Consider the following 15,963-nt stretch of genomic DNA (forward strand, 5'->3'; position numbering starts at 1 on the left):
TGCACTCAAGGATTTTTTCAATCACTGAGCGCATTACAAGCTGGTCACACTCTGGAAAAACAGCACTTGCACAGCTGCAAACACTTTACAAACAAACACTCAAGGCACTGGACAAAAAAATCATTATGTTATCACCACTGTAACATCATTCAAAGGCATAATATACTGACCTTTGACAGCTTTGTGTGTTTTGCTGATGCTCGTGTAGTGTACAATGTGATTAATGATCTGGCTGCTCCACCTTTAAAAGAGTTCATACAACTGCACTCAGACAAAGGGAGGGCATCTAGGTCGACCAACAGCACAGATCTACTAAGTTTGGTAGATCAGCCTTCTCTGTTAGAGCTACTAACTATTGAAACTCAGTACCAAGTGAGAAAAGACAGTGTAACAGCTTTGTTGGCTTTAAATTTAAGATGAAATCAGGGCTAAAATCAACCCAATCATGTACCCATCACACATGAACACTTGATCTAACACTGTAAAATCTTGTTATATCTTTATGTTGTAGTTTCATTGTTGTTGTTGTTGTTGTTGTTGTTGTGGTGTCTTAGGGTCGTAGTTTTATTGTTGTTGCTACTTTTATTGTTGCAATGATTTGATATTGTGTTGTCTTGCTGTTGTTATTGCTGAAACCATTGTGTCATAAATATGTTCTATTTTGTAATTGTGTTTTTTATACAATTAATGTCTTTTAGCAGATAAATTATTCTCCGTTTCCTGCGCTGGGACTACAGATGAAAATTAGCGTATAGCTAACGCTGGTGCAGCTAGGTAGCAGTGCACTGTCCCTGTTAAATAAATAAATAATACACAGACTATGGATAAGTACCCCATAACACCCCACTTCAAAAAATCTGAACTATCCCTTTAAGCAGCACATTTATTAAGCAACAATGCCAACACTCCACTGGCTCCAGTTTCTCTGAACTGAATATTTGCTGGTTTTCTTTACTGTCTATGATAATGAGTATCTTTTAGGGGTGGGGAAATAAAATGGATACCGCATAATATCACAATATTTTTGTGTGGCAATATCGTATCCTCACACAAGTACTGATTTCTTTTCTTTTTTTTTTTTTTTTTACTACATAAAGTTTTCCACAGTAGGCAACCTAATGTTTAATTTGAATTTGTCATATTAATAATTTATCTTATTAGATAAAACAGATGTTGACAGAATTTTCCTTTGGGGACATAATTTTCATTTTATCGCAGTGCTCAGCATATCACAATACATTTAAAATTGCAATAATATTATATTGTGACTTAAGTATATGTATATTAGGTTAAGAGCAAACACATCAATCATAAACAATTTGTAAGTAAAGAGCTAAAACTTGCAAACAGAGCAACGTGGTTCATTTAAGTTACAGAAGATGGACAAAGCAACTGTTTCTTAATTCATGCTGTTTCTTTATAGTCTGAACTCTGAAGTGAGGGAGTTTGATGTAAAAGTTACAGTGCTTGAGACTTGGCTGTTTGATTGGCATCTTACACACACACACACATACACACATACACACATACATACATACACACATACATACAGACATTAATATACATATACATATATATGTAATAATATCTATTTTCTGTACACTTGAATGGAAGAGAAATCAATATAGTACAAGCTCTACTAGCAGCAGCTGTTTTCATCCCATGGTACATTTTGAAATGGCAGGTGCTGAAGAAAGGCAAAATACAGATGTAAAAAAGGCACAAAATTACAAGTGAAATGTTACCAAATTGAAACATGGACCAAACAATCATACTGAAATAATGCTATGTGTGTAGCTTTACTACATGGAAGAGATTTATGTAAGGAAGGATGCACTTTTCCAGTCAAAGTAAACCATCTACACAGTATCAGTGCTGTTAAACGTTGCATTTTTGAAATCTAGATAAACTTGCAAAATTTCTGTAATTAATCCTGCTAATTGAATTGTTAATCAGATATTGAAATGTCATGAAAAACACTGTACTTATGTCCAGTTCTGACTCGGCGTAACCAAAACACTGAACAGCAACATAAACAGCCAACAGAGCATCTCTGTTTCTTTCGTAGGGCTCTATTTTAATGGAAAAGCACGGTGAGCAGCACAAAGCAGGACATCCTGGGACCACAGACTGTGTGAGCCTCTCCAAGCTCGCCTGCTATTTTAGTTGAGCAGCACAAAGTGCTATATGGTTGAGTGAAGTGGAATGTAAATGAGACGGTATAGTGATTAATAAATACAGCCGATCACATCTCTGCTCTCATCGTCTTGAAAGAGCTAAGTCAATCACAGTGAGGTCTGTCACACAGTCACCGGACCTGAACCCAATGGAGATGGTTTGGGGTGAGCTGGACCGCAGAGTGAAGGCAAAGGGGCCAACAAGTGCTAAACACCTCTGGGAACTCCTTCAAGACTGTTGGAAAACCATTTCAGGTGACTACCTCTTGAAGCTCATGGAGAGAATGCCAAGAGTGTGCAAAGCAGTAATCAGAGCAAAGGGTGGCTATTTTGAAGAAACTAGAATATAAAACATGTTTTCAGTTATTTCACCTTTTTTTGTTAAGTACATAACTCCACATGTGTTCATTCATAGTTTTGATGCCTTCAGTGAGAATCTACAATGTAAATAGTCATGAAAATAAAGAAAACGCATTGAATGAGAAGGTGTGTCCAAACTTTTGGCCTGTACTGTATTTAAAAAATGCTTGTTCAAGTCATTTACATGATCGCATCAATCCGACACCATCTCAGTCTTACAGGAATACTTCAACCTGTGTTATATTGAATTAATGAAGAAAACTTTCTCAAATGCTGCCTCCACAGTGAACAAAGGATCTTATCTGATCTTATCTAAGTCTGTGTGTAAGGCTGTTTTTGTGGAAACGTTTTTAAATAGTAATGTTTTAGCAAAAAGGCATGTGTTTGTTAATTACTGAGCATACAACTGGATAAATGAGACTTGGCTGGGATGTGTTGATAGTTTTCCTGTTGTTTAATACAGTCCCCTTTACTGCAAATTATCAAGAGTTTTCTTCAGTTTTGGATTATCCATTCAGTTTTCTTTACTAATTCATTTAACACGGGTGAGTAAATGATATATAAGTGGTCATTTTGTATCCCTTTAATCCTATTGTATCTCAGGATGCTAATGGTCCCATCATATTGTATGTAATGGCACTTTTGCTAAAATTGGATTTATGAACCCCTTTAACCTGATGTCTCAGTCATTAACAGTGAGAATACATCCTGCAATTCAGAACTGACCAGTCTGATGTATGTGGAGGTGTGTAGGGTTATTTTGTGGCACCCTGTATTCAAGGTAAACATAGTGAATGGCCATAGCTCTCCTGCGGCACTTCTTAAATCAGAGCCTTTTCATACATTATAAAGCAGCTGTGCATGACTGATACTGTAAAAGTCCCTCAAATTAATTCATAGGTCACTGATTTACTGATGTTCCATAAGTTACTTTCAGATACTTTACATTGGATTTTTTTTGCCATTTTAAATGCATCTTTTTCTCAGAGTTTAATTACAATATTCTCTCTGAGGATTTAGTTTCTCTTGATGACAGAATCAACAAATTGGCAGTAGAGTGATGTTTTTCCAGGAACAGACATGGTTCTGAGACATCTATTCTCAGCGCAACATCTTCATAAGACCCAAGTTGTTCCAAAATATCAAAGACTCTGCACTTCCACTTTCCACTTGGCACTTCTCTTCCCACCTGGGCTAACAGCTGGGCAAAGCGAATATCACTGTCAGAAAACCAATAAACTGCCGTAGTGCTGCTTAAGCTGGTCAGAGCGCTGCCATGAAAACAGAGCCTTTCAGGTTTTCAAACAGGTCACTTTGAGTACAAAAATAACATTAGCTGACTAAGAGTGAAATACTTGACCACATTTCAGTCCCATCAATGTCCCTTCTCAAAAAGTGATTCAGTGAAGTTTCGTTTAGTTTCTTACAAATGAAAATAAAATTCCAGCATTGGGCTTTGTTTTGTTTGACCTGTTTCCAACACTAAACAGCTTATTTTGAGAATTTCGTTGAATTTTTTTGCTGATCCTCATTTCAAGCAAATCCCTAAAAGAAGTGAAACAATAGCATGAGGAAAAAAGTTATCTCAGCTCGCTGGCAGATTTGGTCTTGTATCAAGGCTAAACCTTACACCAGCTATTTCAAACTGGGGATTGTGCTAATAATTTCACTAAATGCAAGTTTGATTTGGGAAAAACAATCTTTCAAAGTAAAACTTGTGAATTGTATCACCAAGGCTGTATCCAGACTTTGGGTAAATTAAATAAATTTTAAATAAACTGTCTAAATTAGGCTAATTATTTTATATACAGCATCTTTTTTTTAAATATATAAACAATAAGATTGGCAGCTAACACAACAGTTACACACATGATGAAGAACATACATCTTGGATTGGTAGAGAAAGCAGAAGGTTGGTGGCTGTACCCAGAGTGTCTACGAGGAGGACTGAGGAGGAGGCAGAGCAGAGTACTCTTCGTTCTCCGAGTCGCTGCTGTCCTCGTCATTCCTCTCCTGGTCGCTGCCTTCAGTGCTCAGCTGGTCAAAGCCCTGACGACTATAACCCTTATGGGATGCAAAGAAGTTCCCCAGGTTCAGACTGCCCACAGCTTTACCTTGACAGAGGAAGAACACCAAAGACCGTTATCTACAGTTTTTTTCCTCAGCAATTTTGAGTTGGAGGATGGATAAGCTACTTAGAACTACTTAGGAGCTACTGGAGGTGTGTAGAGTTAGCTGATCAGTCAATCCATTAAGAGCTGTATCAGATTGATAGGTGAGAGGAGCAGCTGTTCTGCTACTCCGTCTGTGCACAGAATACGCTCTGTGTTGTGGGAATGTGGTGCAACGAAAAACCAAATGGTATATATATATATATATGTATTACATATATATGTATTACAACAACAACAACAACACGGTCCAGCCTCAAAATGAAAATTAAAAGGTGACATTTTAATTATGCTGGGCCGCCACAAATAAATGAATATGTGGGAAACCCTGAATTAGGTGCTGTACAGCTGACAACCACAGCTGCTGCCCAGAGGTGGCGATTATAAACAACACCCAGGTAAGACTGCAGACAGCTTTCCCATGAGATATGATGTAATGTCACATCTAGTGTTTTATAACTGTGGTCTGCCCCTCCACTCCATCACAGTGCTCATATCACCATAACAACCAGTGCCACACACATATGTGTGAGTATGCGTGTGGTCTATTCTCTTTCTTTCTCATAGAGAGATAAACACTCAGCATGTGGCCTATGAACCTCAATGATGCAACTACTGCTATAAATACTGCTATAAGTACTGCTAATAGAGTGCCCCAGGAATGAATTCTAAAACCCCGAAATGAGTTAGCATTTTAGCACTCCCGAAGTCAGTGGGTTTTTGAATGTGTTTTTGGTTAGATGACTGTAATAAGGTCTTTGGATGACACATGCTTAAGAGACTTTCATGTTTTGTTCTATGACATAAAATACGTCAGTAAATACCCCACTCATGAGATCTTAAGCTTTTATGTGTCCTTAAAACAGTGGTTGCTAACAAGTGGCTAAATAAGACTACAGAACATCATCACACTGAGCCTCACTAAACATGGCTTTAAAGTAATGTTATGGTGGTGACATTAAGTCATGCAACTGTGGTGTAGTTTGTTTAAAGCCTGACTTTTTATTTCTGGCAAATGCATTTCATCTTAAGTAATCTGTGTTCATTTGTGAAGATTATCTTACTGAACAAAACATGCAAGTATCATAGCCATTTGTTTGCCACAGAGCTTATTTTTGGCAATAATCCAAAATCCAGTGGAAAAACCCCCATAGGCTTTTTGATGAGGGAACCAGAGTGATGCTAACTTTTGCGTCAGCCTACAGAAAAACATCATCCCTCGAGCACTCTATTAGCATTGGGATGTGCAGCTAGTATCAGGCATAGTCTAAACATGTCATGAGAAATTTTCTGGTTTGTAATGTCATGAATGACTTACCTCTTATTTTTCCCAAGATTCCTCCCACAGAGCTGGGTTCAGTTTTCACCTCACATCGGTCTGTAAACAAATGATATTCAGCAGTATTTAGCTGAATGCTGATGACCAAATATTAAGGACACAAAGACAACAGAGCAAACAGAGCAGAGCAAGGTGTACAGCTTTCAGCATTCTATTATTTTCCTGTTGTTAGGGAAAAATCTATTTAATCTTTGTTTAGAGGTATTGCAAACAAGTCTTACATTAATGACTGTACTTGATATTACCTTTGATTTCATCAACCCCAGTTAGAGTTTTAGGGAAACGTTTAGCACAATCATATCAACACTGACTTTAACCTGAGATGCTCTCAGCCTACGGAGAGGTGTCAGCTTCCTCACTGTTCTTGAATGAAATGACAAACTAAAAGGCTAAAGGTCTGGGGACCTGGACAAAATGTCTTTGATCTGAACTAAAGCCTCCTGACATGTTTCAGACCACAACCACCTAGTCAGTGGTGCTGTAATGCCAGCATGGTTGGGAGCAAAACACTGAGATGTTAAAGGAACATAAAAGTTACAAATGGCTCAGACTTCAGGCTTTAGCAAACACAGTCCAACAGTGCAGCTGATGATCATCATTGACACTCCTCCTGAAAATTAACAATCTGACTGGCTAAGCTAGACCAGTGGTTCCAAACTGGTAGGTCGTGGTCCTAAATTGGCTCACGGGTCCATTCTGATAGGACTACAAGCGACTCATGAATGTGTCTTGAATGTTTCTTTAAAAAAAAAAAAAAAAAGTGCCGTTTCCTACTGTGGAGTGAGTGACTAACGGACACCTACTTAACAGTGACAGCAAACCGGCTCCATGACGGGCCAGCTGTGAACAACTGAGCTAGACCGCTCCTTTGGGCTTTTTATGCCAAAATTTGCAATTTGGCACTTTTTACGTTACTACAATGACATTTTGGCTGGGACATTAACAGCCATAATGACTGAAATAATAGTAATAATAATAAAAATAGAACAAGAATAATCCGATGACCATGTCCTGAAAGATGACCAGCAATGATTGGTGGTGGACCAGTGTGTAGTCTGTCATGTCTGTCGGCCAACTCACGGCAAGATTTTGATTTTGATGATCGCCTAATCTGACATGTGACTGGCGGAATGGACAAAAATGTCATGTAGTCTGAAAACGGCATTAGACAAATTACCTGGGTAACTTATAAAGTTACTCTCTTTTAACACAAAATTCAGGCTTTGTGTTATCTCTGCCGTGGCAGGCACTGTCCATGGAGAAAAAGAGGGAATATCATTGGAGAAAAAAGACTTCAGGAGATACCCACTTAAGTTGTGTAACTCGGACCGCAGAGGCCTCATATTATTTTCAGATGATATTTAGAATGCATTTTTGCACAGAACAAGAACTGTGGATTTTGTCTTCCATATCTTACATGAAAACCACTTTAGGAAAGGATCTCTTCTGCAGACAGTATGGGCACCATTATAGTGTTCAATACCCCTATAAATGGATATATGGGCGTCTGAGTATTACATTAAGATGGACTTGAAAAAACGTTAAGCCTTGTCAGAAAGAGGCATGTGGCCTAATGTCTATTTTGGTATTCTTGAATATAAAAATGTTTGGTTTACTGCCCCTGGTCTGACTGTCATACATACTGTTTTTCCTCCAGCAGATAAAGACTCCAACGGAGATGACCAGCAGCAGAGGGATGAGCAGCAGGGTGGTGATAATGGCTGGGAGTACACCCTGCCCTCTGTTTGACTTTGCTGCATTCTTCTTCTTCTCCTCCTCTGTCTCTTGTTGTGGTTGAGGCTGTAGAGCCACAGTTTGCTTCTCTTGGACGGCTGCTGTCTTCGACATGTTGTGCTCTGGTCTCACCTTCGTTTGGACAAATGTCTCCATTTCTACACAGAGAGAAGTGCTGTGATTAACTAGGTTTCCATTTCCTGACAGAGCAGGTGAAACTGAGAGAATAACTCATTGGGAGTGCCATTTTCATCAAAGTCCCCACAGGATTTATTTTTTTATCTTTGGGGATAAAAAGTATACGCTAATTTTTTAAAAAAAATTTTTTTTAACAATCAAATCTAAACTAAGCACAGGAAGTAAGGAAATTTCTGTTAGGTAGATTATTTCTTTGTTGTAACAATGCTTCTTGGCAATAAATCTTACATTACTGGAAAGCCTGTTTATTTCCCTTTTAAATGGTGCCACATTTGTAAGCAACATGCATTTGTGGAATGAGCAGCAGAGCTGAGTATGTGGGTTGTGCCCATGAAAAATTTGCCAAATCTTCTCTGCCAATGCCTAACAGCTTTTTTTTGCTGTTGACTCTTGTTTAGTGTTTAGTGGATTGGATGAATGAAGTCTGAAGAAACAAGACATATTGGCAATTTAACAGTTTATTCATTTAACAAACGGGAGCCTCAGTAGCGTGTGGAAGAACCATATATAGCCACAGCAGCCTGGCACCTTCTCCTCATGCTGGTCACCAGCCTGGTCACACACTGCTGTGGCATGGCATCCCACTCTATCGGTGCAGCAACCAGCAAAGCGTTGTCTGCGTCTTCTCCACACTTTGACCCTATGATCCAACTGCCGTAGGCAGAATCTGGACTCATCGCTGATCATAACGTTCCTCCACATGTTCAAGTTCCAGTGCACGTGTTGCCGACACCAGCACAAATGGGCCTGACGGTGAAGGGCAGTCATGGCAGGTCTCCTGGCAGACCTATAAGACCGGAGATTGGCTGTGTGCAGTCTGTTCCGGATTGTCTGGGCAGAGAGCCGTCGGCCATATTGTACTGCAAACCTTGACTGCAAATCTGTAGAAGACTGCCTAAGGTTCCTAAGTGCTGACAGGATGAGGAAACGCTCTTCTTGGGGTGCCATCTTCTTGGGATGCCCACTTCGCGGCCTGTCTCTGACATCCCCCGTTTTATGGAACTTGGCCTTCAGTGCCGCAACTTGGTATTGCGGAACACCAACTTGAAGTTGCCCTCTCGCACAGGCCCTATCCAGATCAGTCAAACGTGGCATGCCAATTCTTGGAGCAGACAACAACTGACCACTGTAGCAGGGCCCATGCTCACAGGTGCTTACAATCAGGTGCCAATCAGCTCAAAACAAGAGTTAATAGCAACAGCAAAAAAAGCTGTTTGGCATTGGCAGAGAAGATTTGGCAAATTTTTCGTGGGTACAAACCACATATTCATCTCTGCTGCTCATCCCACAAATATGTGTTCCTTACAAATGTGGCACCATTTAAAAGGGAATTAAACAGGCTTTCTAATGGTATAAGATGTATTGCCAAGAAGCATTGTTACAACAAAGAAATAATCTACCAAAGCGAAATTTCCTTACTTTTTGTGCTTAGTTTAGAATACTTCAAATCAAATAAAGCTTCTGATATCTGACTTTGATGATTACACTACAGTGACAGATTTAAATAGTAGATGTTATCTTGCTTATGTTTAGTAAACAACTTTCCGTGTTGTTTAGATTTGTGAACTCAGTCCCGCTGTCTTTTTATAATATTAGGCATTGCTCAAAATCAGAACATTTCAGAATCAACACATGCTGACCCTGTAGTTGACAAATCTGTGGGTCTGAACCTTGATCTTACTCCGGCTGTCCGCTGACTCCTACTCCATGCATTTGCTCACTTTCCAGTTAATGATGGGCCCAGTTTTGGTCTGGCGTTCATACTTCAAAACTGTTGGAACACAGCCCGCACTGGTCTGAGTATTTGTTAGTGCCACACACATCAGTGACATTTCATGCCAACAGCACACACTGAACGCATCATACTGACAGGAGGAAGTCGTCAGAGTAAAGTAGCCAGGATGTGCTGATTGGAGACTGCTGTTTTGTGGCAGCCAAAAATGTACGTAATGTACTTTCCTGCAAACTACAAATACATTATATTTACATGATTCTTAAGTATAATATCAATGTTTCTAAAGGGATGTAGTTTTGTCATCTACAAGTGGAGCGGATGGTAGCGAGCATGTCACCTACACAAGACGCCTGCCAGATTGCAGAACACTGTTCGAGACCAACAAAAAACTGGGCCACTAAAAGTAGTTGTTTTTTTTACTGAAACACTGCTGTTTTTTCAGCAAGGACTGTGTCCCCAAAACCAGGTATTTTAAGCAAAAACATGATCTTTTCCTAACCATGACCAACTGTTTTTTGCGCCTTAACAAAACCACACATTAACCAAGGCATTGTTGAAGCGTAAAGTTTCAATGTATCCACTACATAACGGATAATAACTTACAGATGTAACATATCCGTGGTTTGCAGAAACCTACAATGCCAACAATTTTGTGGCAAGCTTGTTTGTGGATGTTAATACACATCTTGACAAACATCATGAGAAACAGGACAGAGGTGTATCAGGCACCCAACACAATGGTTGCAGGTGTTGATGTGCATCACATGCTGTGTGTGTGTGTGTGTGTGTGTGTGCATGTGCATATGTGTGTGTGTGTATTTGTGCAGCTATGTAGTATCAGCAAATATCAGCAGCAGCAAGTACTTTTATTATCATGATGGGTATAAAAATGAAAACACTCAACAAAACTTACCTTCAAGTTCTTGAACCTCGATTCCAGCTTTCTTGACAGAACGATGTAACTCTGGAAAAAAAGAAGGCATTTTTAAAACCAGGTATAGGATTAGCTAGATTTCAGTTAAGAGAGTTCATGTGCAAAGCCAAAAAAAAAGGACTTGATTAATAAAATGATTTCTGTATTCTCACCAATATACATTATAAATAACATCTAATAGTGAATGTGAATTTCTCTAACACACTCAAGCTAAGAAGTCTGCACATGAGAATATTTCAGAGTTTAGACTAATCATTGTCTTACTGAAGCTGAGCTTACTCTCAGTGGTGAACTTGAAGACTGATTTAGTGCCTACATCTCCGACGAAGACGCTGCCATCCTTGGTTTCAACAATGTCATGAGGCATTTTAAACTCCTGCAAATAAAGGAAAATATAGCTCAGTAAGAGAGTCAAGGCAACAAAAATGATTCATCACTATCTAAAAATCACTTGGTCTGACTACAATACATGTCTGCTTGAATCAGATGATAAGCATTGAGTTCAGACTGGAGGAAAGTTGCAAACTTCAGTTCAGCTCAGCTAGGTCAAATTTCACCTCCATCTGCGATAACAATTTATAATTCGTACAGTATAGAAATATTTGGAACTGCCTGGATTATTATTGTGCCTTAAATGTACCTGAATCTCAGAAACCAAAGTTTAATGAATCTGAATCGATGAACACCAGAGACAGGATATAATAATTGGATATCCAGCATGTGGTCCAGACCTTATACCAATGAAGCCATGTGTGACCAGGATAATGTCAGCAATCTAATGAAAGAGCCTGACACCCAGTTGTCTTGTCCTACTGAATCTTCTCATCAAGATTCCAAGTGACAATGAACTCTAGCAGTCATTTAAAATTCACAGAAACTTTGTGATATCTGGAATCTGAACTGGAGCAGTACAGTCACCAAAAAAAAACAAACAAAAAACAAAAAAACAAAAAAAAAAAAAACCCATCCGTATCACTGGGGTTGAGGAGGAGCAGACTGTTGAAGAGACTCACTTATATGTGTCTTAAAGGAAAACATTTTCCGTACACATGAGCATTTTAGCACTGCTTCAGAAATAATCTCAGTCCATACTAACACACCTGAAAAGGCATATCACATGACTATTTACGTACACTGGCCATTTGCTTGCTAGTGTAAACAGGAAGCAGGTTGTCTACTCTGGGGTAGGTTGCTTAGTTACAGAAAATAATACAGAGATGGCAAAAAGTAAGACCAGGGATTTCTTTGCTTGGACTGACAAAGAGGTGGAACTGTTACTGAAAGTAACACATGAGTATAAGGAGGTCAAGAAAACAGATTGGGAGTTGCGGCAAAGCAAACATGGCGACATATCAGAGTGGTACTGAGAGTATTATCCATTGCTGGAGGAAGCCATGGCAATAAGAAAGTAAATTAATGTTACCCAAACAAGAAGGATGAAATCACAAAGGGTATGGAGGCTGAGCTAAAAGTTTAGGCTTGAAACATTGTGATTAGTAAGACCCAATTGGGAAACCAACCATTTCTGCCATTTCCGCAACCCTGCAAAGCACAAAAGATCTATACAATCAGCACAGTTTGAAGGTGAGCACCCAAGATTTGGATTACCAATTCAGTATCTGACCAAATGTCTCCCCTTCTGTTCCTGAGATATGATGGGCTCGAAAAGTGTTTTAAGCAGAAAATTATGATGTTACAGTGAAACTGTCCCTTGTCCCTTGACCTTGCCAATGTCATCACTTCATAATTTTATTCTATTAGACAAATGTGTAAAATTTTATTACATTTAGCTTAAGAATTCTTGAGTTATGGCCAAAAACATTCTGTGAGGTCTCACTGACCTTGACCTTTAACCTTCGACCACAAAATTCTAATCAGTTTATTCTTCAGTCCAAGTGGACATTTGTGTCAAATTCCCTTTAGGTGTTCTTGAGATATCACTTTCACAAGACTGAGATGAATGCAGGTCACAGTGACCTCTGACCACCAAAATCTAATCAGTTCATCATTAAGTCCAAGTGAACATTTTCCAAAATTCCCTCAAGGTATTCTTGAGATATTGCGTTCACAAGAATGAGACAGACAAGATCTCAGTGAGCTTGATCTTTGACCACTAAATTCCAACCAGTTCATCTTTGACTCAAAGTGAATGTTTGTGCCAAATTTGAAGAAATGCCCTAAAAGTGTTCTTGAGATAGCACTTTCACAAGAATGCGATAGACGGACAACCCAAAAACATAATGCCTCCAAGCCATTGCTGGTTATGGGCATAACAATTGCAGTTGCAGCAAGAACTTCTAAGTGAAGGTGAAGGATTGTCTGTCTTTATGTGTCTGCCCTGTTTAAGCTTGGCGAACTCTCTGCGGTGTGCCCCACCTCGAACCCCATGCCTGCTGAGATAGGCTCCAGCATCCTAAGGCCCTGCAAATGGATCGGGTGGATGGTTGGGGTATTCTAGTGGCCACCTGCTCTAACAAGCTTACAGTATAATTGCAATATCCCAGGTTCAATTCCAGCTGAGGACCTTTGTTGCATTTCATCCATCGACAAAAATGATGAATAATTAGTGACTCAAAAGCTACTGTCCTTAATCATACACAGCCTTTACCAGTGTTTCAGTACAGTAGAGAAAGGAATGAGTGAGAGCGGCTCAATATATCTGTGTGTGTGTGTGTGTGTGTGTGATTACCGTTTTCTCAGGGCTGAAGGTATCCAAAATGTCCGTCGTTGAATAATTTATTACAAAACCTCTGAGTGGAGCTGAGCGATATGGAGAGACTCCATTTACTGCAAAGATCAAGCCATCTTCATGCATGCACACACACACACACACACACACACACACACACATGCACACACACGGTAACTGTTAGACATTTACGAGAACACAATATAAAGGTACTCCTTGAATTGAAAACTTTATTAAAGGCACATTGTAACATTTCTGGCTATAAGATATTGCGACTTTTACCCTTTAGTTTGGCTCAAGCCCTAAAAACACTGGACCCTACATTATACCATTCAACAGCATGTTTTGCCAGACCCTCTCTGCCTGAGATACAGTTTGTAATGCAGGCTTTCTGTTTGTGTCTGAGCCCAAGCCAAGACAACCCTGATAACTTCACTGTGACATCATTAGGGTCACTCTGTCCTTCAGACCTCTGGAGGACCTTATACAACCATGAAAGTAAATTGATTGCCCCTTTCTGACTGAAGTCAGACTGAAAAACAAAATTAAAAAAAATCAAAGCTTAAATTTAAACAGTTCTCTCACCATAGTTTGGCATAATAACTGAGCAACAGGAAAAATAACGTGAAAGACAAGGGGATGACATGTGATGAATGTCTCTACCCAGCTCCATCAGTACTCACCTCCAGCAGGGCTGTAGGTGATGGCAAACACCTCTCCTCCGAACTCCTCTTTCTTTATTTCTTTGACAAACTCTCCAGTTTCGGCTATGAAGCACTGGATACGTCCGTTCTCCCTGTCAGCCACACAAACTTCCTGTCTGTCAGGAAGGAACACTAGACTGTGCGGGATCCAGAACGGTACGCGCCTCCTCCTGTCTGATGACCCTTTAGTCAGAAAAATAAGACAGCTATATATGTGCAGATGGTGTCCACTGGTGTCAGTGATGTATCAACCTACAAAGTTACCACATTATTAATGAAGCTCCTATATGGAGAAAACAGCCACATTTGCATGGAAGTCATGTTGTCTTTCTACATGACTGATTCTGTGGAAAAGACCACTGTCACTTTAATATCATGTTATTGTAAATCAAGTTCATGTTCAATGGATGCAGTCTGTGTGTTACATTCACTGACACATTTTCACATCCTACACATCGGGGTGTTTAAACAGGAAAAACTACTGAACAGAAGACTCTGAAATAACACCACTGCACAGTTCCATTATGTTTGACAGTGGACATTGTTGTTAGTAAACTGAGAAGGTAAAATCTTTTGTTGATGCTGCATTTGGCAAGGCCTTTTGTATTGTTCAAGTACTTCATCCCTCTCAAAACAACCTCATTTAACCTCTAAATGTATCTACTACAAGTACTTCTACAATCACTACTGCTACTACTATTGCTGCTTCTAGTACTTCTTCTCAAACTACTGTTACTACTACTACTGCTGTTCAAGTTCATTTGTTTCATATTTCTGCATTTTCAGCCATTGTTTTGAATTCATTTTAGCTTTCAGTATCCACAGGCATTTTCCACTGGAAATGCATTTTCTAGTTTAACAACACCTGCTTTAAAACATCCAAGAGTGTGTGTGTGTGTGTGTATGTGCGTGTATTGAGTCAGATTCCTACCTGCACCCCACTGAGACAGGTATTCACCATCTGCAGAGAACTTGAGTATCCTGGCATTGCAGTAGCCATCAGACACAAAGACGTTCCCAGTCTCAGGGTCTACAGCCACATCAGTGGGCTGGCAGAAGTGGCTGTTGTCACTTCCTGGTGTGAAAGCCTCTCCCAGTTTCAGCAGCACACTGTCTCTGCCATCACTGCTCACTTTAAACACCTGATGAGTGGACAGAAGGGAGACTCCTGATTGGTCCTGCTTCATCATGTGTTCATAGACTTGATCTGGGTATTGAATCTCAACCTGTTCTGAATACATCACCATCAGACCTACTGCGTACATATGACCTTTTAAAGGTGTATATCATTTATTTACAGACCAATGTAAATAACAAACCTAAATAAATAATGTGTAAATGATTATTTCACCATGAACAGAATAAATGCATTTGTAAATGTCACACACCAACCATTTTTCATTCTAAGATTATGGCACAGACATCTGGCATTACCTTTGTTTTCTTGGTGTAAAACAGGGACACATTTAAAGACAGTGATTTTGGGCACCAATTCCAAAAATATTACTCACACTTTAATTCAGTCACATGATGTAACTGATAAGCTATACACACTACATACAGTATGCTACACACACACATGTTTTGTTCTTGTAATTTATTGGCTATTTACCTGTATCACTTAATAGTTTTAAGAAAGCTGTGCAGTTCATCATCAATAAAACTTTTAAGTATACATAAATGACTGAGAGCCTAAAATCTGATGTGTAGAGCTGGTTTTTAAACATACTCAGCTGGGCTAGAATACCACCTGCAGCATACCTGATGAAGAGCCACATCAGTGACCCAGTAATTATTCCTCTTGTCTGTAGTTATTCCATGAGGCAAATAGAACCTGCAACATCCCAGATATGAATCATTACAAGACAGTTTTCACTTTGGCTGTTATGCATGATGTCAACCATGTAAGAAATACCTTGCTG

General features: G+C 39.4%; 1 protein-coding gene across 3 annotated transcripts in view; it reads right to left on the bottom strand.

The window, feature by feature from the left end:
- Positions 1–1,064: 1,064 nt before the first annotated feature.
- pam (peptidylglycine alpha-amidating monooxygenase) overlaps positions 1,065–15,963 on the bottom strand; it is a 76,708-nt gene continuing 61,809 nt past the window's right edge. For all 3 annotated transcript variants that reach the window (XM_049604006.1, XM_049604007.1, XM_049604005.1), the window contains 9 exons: positions 15,803–15,875; positions 14,973–15,183; positions 14,021–14,224; positions 13,338–13,453; positions 10,928–11,024; positions 10,628–10,678; positions 7,691–7,939; positions 6,027–6,086; positions 1,065–4,651 (listed from right to left, as the gene is read on the bottom strand). In XM_049604006.1, the coding sequence (XP_049459963.1) occupies positions 4,473–4,651; positions 6,027–6,086; positions 7,691–7,939; positions 10,628–10,678; positions 10,928–11,024; positions 13,338–13,453; positions 14,021–14,224; positions 14,973–15,183; positions 15,803–15,875 (1,240 nt within the window). In that variant the 3' untranslated portion in view covers positions 1,065–4,472. The remainder of the gene's footprint in view (positions 4,652–6,026; positions 6,087–7,690; positions 7,940–10,627; positions 10,679–10,927; positions 11,025–13,337; positions 13,454–14,020; positions 14,225–14,972; positions 15,184–15,802; positions 15,876–15,963) is intronic.

This window comes from Epinephelus fuscoguttatus, linkage group LG18 (assembly GCF_011397635.1).
Source record: "Epinephelus fuscoguttatus linkage group LG18, E.fuscoguttatus.final_Chr_v1".
NCBI lineage: Eukaryota > Metazoa > Chordata > Actinopteri > Perciformes > Serranidae > Epinephelus > Epinephelus fuscoguttatus.